This window comes from Hypomesus transpacificus, chromosome 17, assembly GCF_021917145.1.
Source record: "Hypomesus transpacificus isolate Combined female chromosome 17, fHypTra1, whole genome shotgun sequence".
NCBI lineage: Eukaryota > Metazoa > Chordata > Actinopteri > Osmeriformes > Osmeridae > Hypomesus > Hypomesus transpacificus.
Window position 1 is genome coordinate 13,563,746 of NC_061076.1, and position 9,259 is coordinate 13,573,004.

The window sequence follows — 9,259 nt, forward strand, 5'->3', positions numbered from 1 at the left end:
AAAGCAGCTGCTTTTCTTATACTGGTCACACATGAGGAAAACAAACAGTTTACAATGAGCGTGCTGAACCCAACAGGGTGTGTGACGTAATTTACTTGAATCAAGCCAAAAACTGTTATTGGCTGTATTTAGTAGTTTTATTAAGCCAGGAAAAAGTTTTTGTCTTATATTAGAAAATAAAATGTCATATTTGATCAAGCATTTTAAGTATTTCACGTAGGCCCACACAAAATACAAGTATTTCGTAATAAATTGCATCTAATTTGTTTCCGTCCACCAAAATACAAAATGCAAAATACAACTTAGAAATTGCAGCTCAAATTACTTCACCTGTATAGAAGTGTGTTATGGTTCGTGAGTAGCCATACATATTTTGGTCAGGTTACTGTAGGTAGGCTTAATGGATTTCTAAACATTCTAAAGTAGCCTACCAACATATGATTATGTCCAGATTTCTACTCTTATAGGGATAGCCCATGTGCGTTTGAATGTGACAGGCTAAAGCATAAATGGTCCTATCAAACATCCGTGTAGACTTCAAACCCAACCACAGGCAGTATTGCCAATTAAGGAAGTGAACAGCTGGGGGTTATTAAAGCTGGCAATTCTTTTCCGGAATCAGCCTAAACAATACGTTCTTACAAAGTTAGATTGGTCTCCTAGAATGTTAACTAACAAGTTATCCCTGTGTAATATTTCCTCTTTTGCATCCTAGCCTGGAAAAAAGACTCGACTGAATTTACAAGAGGAAACGGAATAATCAGACACGCCCACCGGGTCCTACGCATGAGATTTCGAGAAACCTTGGGCTTAGAAAAAAGTTGCCTTGAGGCGGTGAAAAAAAAAGAAGTCAACGAGGAAAAATGAAGACATCGCAAGAGATCCACTAGTCGCCTCGGATAGTCGGGTTATGGTTTTACCTATTGTTTTGAAGGGGAAATCCTGATATAATAATGAACGTCGAAAGTAAGAGGAAAGTTTTACTGTTGCTTTGACGGTCTATCAACCTTTAATCGAGTCATAAAAGTTGGCATCGGTAGCCTAATTTACTCAAGGCGGGTGCGGAAGGCGCTTTCCTTCGGACTAAAGTATGATAATTATTATAACATGTAACCTCTGTCGACTTTCCTAATTTATATATTTAAAGAGAATCTATCTATAACAGGAAGCAGTCATTAAGTCTACATAATTATTTGAGGATTGGATACTTTGTTTTTAGGGTTAGGCTTTACAGGGCCAAATATTCAGTCGAGGTCTTTTGAAACGTTCCCAGACCATTCTTTTTGTGTTTGATTTAAAATACATCGTTGTTTTATAGATGTTGTGGAACAACCTGATCAATAATACAGCCGTTCAGGTTATTTGACCATTAAATAATAGGCTACCTCTTTTACGCTTTAGTAGTCTACTGTAAGCTTTGTTCAAGACGGGGTTTTAAAAACATTTCTACCCAGACTTTATCAACCTGTATTGTTAGACTCAGGCTACAGTCCGTGTTTTGTTTCGAAAGAACAAAAAAGGTAAAACCACAAACTTAAGTAGCCATGTCTGCAGAAGAGGAGAGATTCAAACTCGTTGTCGTGGGCGGAGGCGGTGTGGGCAAAAGCGCTTTAACCATACAATTTATTCAGGTGAGTGTTACAATGTTTCCATGAAATAACTTTGGTGGTGAAATAAGCTGGGAACACAGTGTACTTGGTTATTTGACGTGTTGAGTCCATGTTTGATTAACTACATAAAATGTACTCTAATAGGATATACATGGTATAGATCAACGTTTATTTAAGAGCATATTGTGTTATGGTAGGTAGTAGGCAAAAATGAACAGCTCGGTGATGCACACTTCTTTAACTGTAGACTTTCAATCTCTCCCATAGTCATACTTTGTGTCGGACTATGACCCTACCATTGAAGACTCCTACACAAAAATCTGTACAGTGGATGGGAAGGAGACACGATTAGACAGTAAGTATTGCTATGTATTCCAGTTCGTGCTGATCCCTGAAACTAAGAAAGAGAGTTGAATGGTGCCAGTTTGCAAAACTAAGAAAGAGAGTTGAATGGTGCCAGTTTGCAAAGCCAACAAAAAGAGCTGAGTCCGAATGATTCATCTCCCTCTGCTCTGTTATGACTTGCATTTGGCAAATGTTGATGCTTTAAGCTAAGGTGTTGTCTTAAGGATGAGCCTAAAATGGCGTGTCATCTTAGTTTTTATGTTAATGGAACATTGCAAGCTAATAGAGGAGGGTCACATGCACAGAAACCCATTAATATTGCGTGTTTCTGGGTTAAACAACTAGTCCTGTCTTCATCCAAATGTCTTTGGTTATCCCTTTCAAACTGAAAAATGTTTTGTCTGTGGGTGCAGCAGCTCCCTTATCAAATGCCACAGATACTGTATACAGAGATGGGTACAATTAACATGTCACTGACAGGCTTGTGTTGCTTTCAGAAGTGTAATAGTAGAAACATAAAGCCAATTTTTTTCTAATGGAGGCAGAGTACACACACTACTGGTCACTTTAACCAGTCACTGCCCAGAACCATCCCCCTGAATTTGAAGCACATGGAGGTGATACTCTATTGTTAGCTTGCTTGACCCATTTGGTAATGGAGATGAAAGTGAGGGTGACTCAGGTGTCAACTGTTAAACTGGCCCGAGCCCGCCTGCTGTCCTGTTGACTCACTATGGCAGTGTGTAATTGTGTCACTCAGTATTGTGTACAGCTTGGAGTGATCTGTGTGGAGTGTGCCTAACTGTCTGTGTCTGTGTTAGTCTTGGACACAGCTGGTCAGGAGGAGTTCGGAGCTATGCGGGAGCAGTACATGCGCTCAGGAGAGGGTTTCTTGCTGGTGTTTGCCCTAAATGACAGTGGCAGGTGAGAGTGATAAATGTGTGTGCATGCATGACAAGTGTTTTTTTATTTATTTAGAAAATGCTTTTATCCAAAGTGACATGCACATGGTGCATATAGAAACAGCAGCAGAAATCAAGGTTCAGTACTGCATAGTTCTAACATTATTTCAGTGGTTAGTCAAGGAACATGACAGTAAACAAATTACGTTACATTAAGTCATTTAGCCTTAGTCTTATCCAGAGCGACTTACAGAAAGTACAAGGACATTCCCCCGAGGCAAGTAGGGTGCAGTGCCTTGCCCAAGGACACAACGTAATTTTTTCATGGCCAGAATCGAACCGGCAACCTTCTGATTAATAGCCCCATTCCCCCACAAGTGGCTAGGTCCACACAAAAACTGTAGCCTTCAATCCAACAACACAGCCAAAACAGAGATAAGAAAATACTTAGCCAATCTGTGAGTAGATGCTGTGAGGCTCACTGATTGCACATTGCTAGACAGGGCGTTATTACAACTCCAATTTAGCATTCAATCAGTTGTGGTGAGAGGCACAATACAATTTTGAAATATTATTCATTATTCCCTTTTCCCACAGTTATAATGAGATCCATAAGTTCCACACCCAGATACTGCGTGTGAAGGACCGGGATGACTTCCCCATGGTCCTGGTCGGTAACAAGGCAGACCTGGACCAGCAGAGAGTGGTACGTTGCCCTTTCAGTTAGATTTAAGGATCATAGAGCTTCTACATTTGAGTCTTGGGGACCCTAGATTGCATATTTGTTTAGTAAAGTTTAACCAGAAAGGTTTGGGACCTCTCCATGTGTAGATCTGCGAGATTTACATGGCAGCTACTTTTACACTGCGTGTCTTCACAATTTAGGCGGGAAATAAGGCTGTTGGTGAAATTGTAAATATGTTGCCCATGAAATAATGTTTAAAAGCCCAGTGTTCAAAAACAAGTGTTGCTTTCTTTTGAATCCCAGTCGCTGACAGGTCTTAGTTCTCCATTATAGGAGTGATTCTCTGTTTCATAGTGATTTCTTGGTAGAAAAAAGGTTAGTGAAAGTTAGTGGTTGAAGGTGTGTCGAATCCAAAAGTTTGACATATCTCCATCTTTTGGTCTCATTCCTGTGTGCACAGAATGGCCTAGTTTGAGTCAGACTGGTGAAGATGGACAGCATCTGTGTTGTGTACCAGGCTTTACTTTTTACATTTATGCATTTTATATTTTTTTAAGGCCAGGATTAGTGCATATAATGAAGGGGCAGAGAAGGACTGGATAGACTGTTGGGATGCGACTTGGATGTGTCTTCTCAACAAGTCAATGAAATATAAAAAAAGGCATTTATCATTACTCAGTTGGCAGTTTATTGTTGGATTTCAGCTTCCTCAAACGGACATTCCTCACCGTTGACTATGCTTGACAATTCACAAGTAATATGATCGTTTTCTGACCTGAACTCTCAAACAAGCATCCTTCAACAGCATCCCAAATCACTGGTGGACAATTGTAAATGCTACTAAGTTTTCTCGATTGACGTGTCTGCTCTTCCCTTACCTCAGATCTCGAGAGAAGACGCTCAGGGGTTTGCAAGAGAGAACCGGATCCACTATATGGAGGCCTCTGCCAAGAACCGCTACAATGTGGATGAGGCCTTCCTGGAGGTTGTGCGAGCTATAAGGTATCATCTGATAAGTGATGAGTAACTTGTGATTTTTACACAAAAGCAAGATAAGAGGCTAGTCTGTGCCATGTACACTACACTGTACATGTTAGAATAAAACATTTTAAATTATGCATTTTCTTTCCTACTCTCTGTTCCTGTCTCAAACACTGATATACGTTTCCATATTTTCACCACATGTAAACACCCTTCCTATCACTCCCCCACACAGGAAATTTCAGGAGACTGAGAGCCCTCCTCTCCCAGCCAACCACACAAGAAAACAGAAGAACAGAGGCTGCCCCTGCACCCTACTTTAAATGCCCCCAACCCTTTTTTTGCAGCATTGTTGCCATAGAGACCAAAACCCATGATTCATCGCTGATGTGCGTTTGAGTCTGTCCTGCTTACCTGAAGGGAGAGTGGCGATATGTTATGGTGAAGATGAGTGGAAAAAGTGTGTGTATGTGTTTGCATGTGATGTGTGTAATGCTAGGGGGTGAGGTTTAGTGTTGGGGTTGCTTAAAGAAGTGGCAAGCATTTGGTTTAGTGTAACATTTTCCGATGTTTTCTTCTATGTATGCTGTTTTATATTTGGTATTCTGTCATGTCTATAAAAAGGTTGTAAAAGGAAATTGTTTGAGTTGTATGGGTGGATAGTTGATTGTGTGTCATTCAAGTAAGACAGTCCAGCAGTGACACAAGTTCATTTGAAATAATTGGATCAGCGCAATAGCACATCTAACACCAATGCCACCAGACCCTTTTCTTTTTAAAAGTGGAGGGCAGGGAGAGAAAAGAGCAGCAAGAGGGTAGGGGGTAGGGGGGAAAGGAGATGGAAGGTGATTATTCGTCATTTGAACCAACAACAGTAGTCTTTGTGGTTAGGTCAGGATTTTTATATAAGATGTAGACACCCTCATAGCACAAATGGGGACTTAAAGACGAGAATTCATTCAGATTTGTTTTTACATTGAGAGACTTGAGAATTGGTAAGTGTTTATAACACTGGTACCTTTTTTATTTAGCAGTTTAGTATTCATGACCACATAATGTTATATGTTTGCACAAGAGATGGACTGGTAGGTAGAAGTAGGTTGACACTAAAGTGCTGTTCATTTTGTGTGTGTGGGGGGTGGGAGGAGATTAAAGTTTGTCCAGGTACATTTGTCTATGCATGTAGTAATGTAAGCCTTTTTAACTTATCATTTCAGTTTTGAATGCCGCTTGCAATGTTTTGGGCACACACGGCTACCAATTATGCTTCACAGAATCGAATTATTTTTAAAGAAATGCATATGAAAACTGAAATCCTTACTAGGTGGTGCCAATGTCCAAATTAATAATCTGGAACACTCACATTCTTGGTACAAAGCAGTCCTTGATGTTAGGGATCTTTTGTACTACAGGGCTGAAAAGAATGACTTTTTTTTGTCTGAAATGTATTCCTCACCAGGCTTTCATATGTTAAATATATAAGATGGCTTGGTGACACCTTGGTGACACCTTGCCTTTCATTATGAATCTGTATTTAACTTGCACCCTGTAATCAACCAGTAATGTGTTTTGTATTGAAATAAAAAACCAAAGACTTTGTATTACTACCATAATGAATGATAAAACTTAATTCATTTAAAAATGTGTAGAAATCTATAACCGTTACTTGACATTGGGTTAAAGAATAACGGAATCATACATGGCTGTAAACATGCAGTGTTTTGAATTGTTCCTCAACTTTTAGAAACTCCCTTACCGATTATCCACACCCCGCAAGCGCGTATGTTGTCAAACTGGAATGTCGTGTGACGTTGTAGCCTGGGTAGGAAGTTGATGGGAAAACAGGTGATTGTGTAGGCTGTTTTACCAGCCCCAAACCCGTGAAGAAATTGGTCGTCTATTCTATAAACGTACATAATTGATTGAGACGAATCCGCAACTTATTAGATGTGGGACTGAATACAACCAAGTGGGCTAATATTTTTAATTGATTTGGGGGCAAAGTCGGACGCACCAGGTAAGGAAGTATCGGACATTTTCTCTTCATTCACTTTCAATTTAAATAGTCTAGGCCTACTGGATCAAGCGACCCCACCGGGTTTTAACTATTTTTTCTGTCAACATCATGTATACCAAATTACCGTCTTAAATTATGCCTACGTAGCCTACTAATTTTTTCTTACCTAATATTCCTGCATTTTTCCGTTAATGCAAACCATTTCCTGTAGTAATGTGACAGATTTTTGTAGTGGAAATTGGAAGTGGAACACATTTTGTTAATGAACATTTCAACATGTATCTAATGTAGTGAAATTATTTTGGACACAAGGTGGCGACAAGAAAAAATGATGTTCAGATGAAAAATCTGATGAGAAATCACAGCATTTTAGCAAGGCTGTTTATAGACCATCACGTTCATGGTGTGAATAGTTGTTATTGCTTTTCAGCTTTCAAAATGGTTGCATTGTCAGAGATATGTCTAAGCATGGCTGTGCTTCTCCATGTGGCTTGGGCCAGAGTCATCTACAACAACCACAATGGTGGTAAGCAGCCTATGTAAACATCTCTGATTCATGTTTTAAACAATTAATTGATTAATTTTACACACTGAGGCATTCCATGTAGTCTGTCATCCTTATGCCTTGCTGCTTGTAGTTTGTGTTTTCTTTTTAAGTGTGTCAGTTTGTCTCTAAATATTTGCATCTGTCTCCCTCTTTTGATTATCTATTTACATGTTATTGACTTTATAAATTCTTAAGGAACTTCCAGGCCATTCTGATTTTATGAACTACCATGTCCACCTCTTTCCTTGACCACTTTCTATGGATGGGGTCAGTGTTCTTAGGAGACAGGTCAGCATTGTCATTTCTGTCACGGTCACTGCTCTACAACAGCTGGGACTTTGAGCTGATTGTGCCAGGCAACCTGGAGAGGGAATGTAAGGAGGAGATATGCAGCTACGAGGAAGCCAGGGAGGTGTTTGAGGACACCACACAAACGGTATGATTGAGAGAGGGTCCAAGTCTGAAATGCCAACTTCTTCCTGCCTGTCCTGTCTTTCCCTTTACTCTCAGTCAAAGAAACACAAATTAATGTAAAGTTCAAGTTTCATCTGAGGAAATGAGAAAGAGGGGACAGAGAGAGAAATTTTGAAATGGAAAATTCTTTAAATGAACCATGAGTATCATTGAACATGATGATCCATTGAACACACAGATCCATTTAACACAAGTACAGAGCTGTTCATATGGAGGGTGTGATCACAGGAACTTGCGCTCTTTCAGAAGACATATTGATGCCTGAATGGAAAGCTAATATTTTATTTATGAACTTGTTCTTTGTTTTACAGGATTTATTCTGGAGCTCATACGTCAGCAGTCAAGGTCATATTTGATTACCATTGGGAATATTCTCCGAAATAATTAACCTGTGTCATTTTACATAGTATATTCATTTAGCAGACAGGAGTATTCAGATAAATATTGTTGGACTAATCAGAATACATGTCATATTTTTTGGGGGGATTGGGCCAGGTCATTAATGTATTGAACAATTAACATATAAGACCTTGTTTGTAATAAGCTTTATTAACTTGTTGACTGTATTATTGTGTAGATTCTACAACAAAAGTGGATGTTTCAGCTCTGGTGGCAGGATTACTGGCCACTGTAGTGTCAGTTATTATTGCCATTGTTTTGGGCATCTATTGTTACAAAGCCAGGAGAAAGAATGTGCAGACGGCAGGCAGGTAAGAGCCCCAGAGTCTTTTTTGCGAAAGATTTGTTTGATTGAAGCATTGGTTTACCTGACACTTAAAGATGGAGATTAGCCGTAATGAGGCATTTCAAGTTCTATCTTTTCCTTTGATATTATTTTTACGTCTCTTGGTCCAGCGCTCCAGTGAGGTTGGCTTTAGATGGTCGTCCGGCCCCAGAGACAGTGCCGCTATCAGGGATCATTGCACCAGGACTGCCATCCTACAATGAAGCTTTGAACCGCAGTGGGCAGCATGATGCCCCCCCTCCACCTTATTCTGGGTATGTTAGAATGACTAAATATGTGGCAAACAATCCAATTTCATCTCTTTCCATGAATACTATGTGTGTGTGTGTATGTGTGAGACACAAAGAGACAGAGAGTGCCTGCCTGCATGTTTTATTGTTTTCTTTTATTTTGATGGCACCTACACTTCCCTCTTTTTTTCTTCTTCTCCACAGGGGGGTGCCATCAGAACCTCCCGAGGCAGCTAATGAGTGAAGTGGAACAACTTCCAAACATGTTACATGAGTATGAATGAAGTCAGGGTGTACTATTTTATTAAGGACATAAGAATACCCTTGAACCATTTGAGTACCCACATCAGGTGGGTGTACAATATAGAGCCGGAAAGTATAATGGTGAATAGATTCATCCACAAATACTCAAATCCAAATGGTCACATTGACACCTAGAATGGGTTGACTTTGAGAATCGTGACAAGGCAAAAGCCATATGAATTATTTCTTGTCTATTATAAAGTAAGGGTTCTGCCTTCTTAAATATGCTGTTTATTTCTTTTAGATATAAGATGCTTAGAACTGTGAAAGATAGACTACATGATTTACAAAAATAAACGTGTTGTTTTTGTGGGTAAGTCAATTGTAATAATATTTCAGTTCTCATTGTTTAACAGTGTGTTCTGCCATTTTTATATGGATACTTTTTAAATTAAAATCTTATGTTTCAAACATCCTAAT

The 9,259-nt window shown here is 39.4% G+C and overlaps 2 protein-coding genes across 3 annotated transcripts; both read left to right on the top strand.

The window, feature by feature from the left end:
• Window positions 1-779: 779 nt before the first annotated feature.
• Window positions 780-6,136, top strand: rras (RAS related). The gene is made up of 7 exons (XM_047038072.1): window positions 780-966; window positions 1,555-1,631; window positions 1,878-1,965; window positions 2,777-2,879; window positions 3,455-3,563; window positions 4,426-4,544; window positions 4,759-6,136. Exons 1-7 carry the CDS (start codon window positions 954-956, stop codon window positions 4,844-4,846), a joined length of 597 nt encoding a protein of 198 aa, XP_046894028.1. The 5' UTR covers window positions 780-953; the 3' UTR covers window positions 4,847-6,136.
• Window positions 6,137-6,316: 180 nt separating this feature from the next.
• On the top strand, window positions 6,317-9,258 carry prrg2 (proline rich Gla (G-carboxyglutamic acid) 2). Of its 2 annotated transcripts, none has more exons than XM_047038070.1 (7): window positions 6,317-6,540; window positions 6,971-7,066; window positions 7,360-7,523; window positions 7,873-7,906; window positions 8,139-8,271; window positions 8,417-8,560; window positions 8,741-9,258. In XM_047038070.1, exons 2-7 carry the CDS (start codon window positions 6,979-6,981, stop codon window positions 8,778-8,780), a joined length of 603 nt encoding a protein of 200 aa, XP_046894026.1. In that variant the 5' UTR covers window positions 6,317-6,540; window positions 6,971-6,978; the 3' UTR covers window positions 8,781-9,258. The 2 variants fall into 2 exon arrangements, with proteins under 2 accessions (XP_046894026.1, XP_046894027.1); XM_047038071.1 differs by having other exon boundaries at window positions 7,369-7,523.
• Window position 9,259: the final 1 nt, after the last annotated feature.

Coding starts and splice junctions, on each gene's coding strand:
- rras (XM_047038072.1), top strand. Junction 3,564..4,425: donor ACCTGGACCAGCAGAGAGTG/GTACGTTGCCCT, acceptor CCCTTACCTCAG/ATCTCGAGAGAAGACGCTCA. Junction 4,545..4,758: donor GAGGTTGTGCGAGCTATAAG/GTATCATCTGAT, acceptor TCCCCCACACAG/GAAATTTCAGGAGACTGAGA.
- prrg2 (XM_047038070.1), top strand. CDS start 6,979: ATGGTTGCATTGTCAGAGATATGTCTAAGCATGGCTGTGCTTCTCCAT. Junction 7,067..7,359: donor CTACAACAACCACAATGGTG/GTAAGCAGCCTA, acceptor GGATGGGGTCAG/TGTTCTTAGGAGACAGGTCA. Junction 8,561..8,740: donor CCCCCTCCACCTTATTCTGG/GTATGTTAGAAT, acceptor TCTTCTCCACAG/GGGGGTGCCATCAGAACCTC.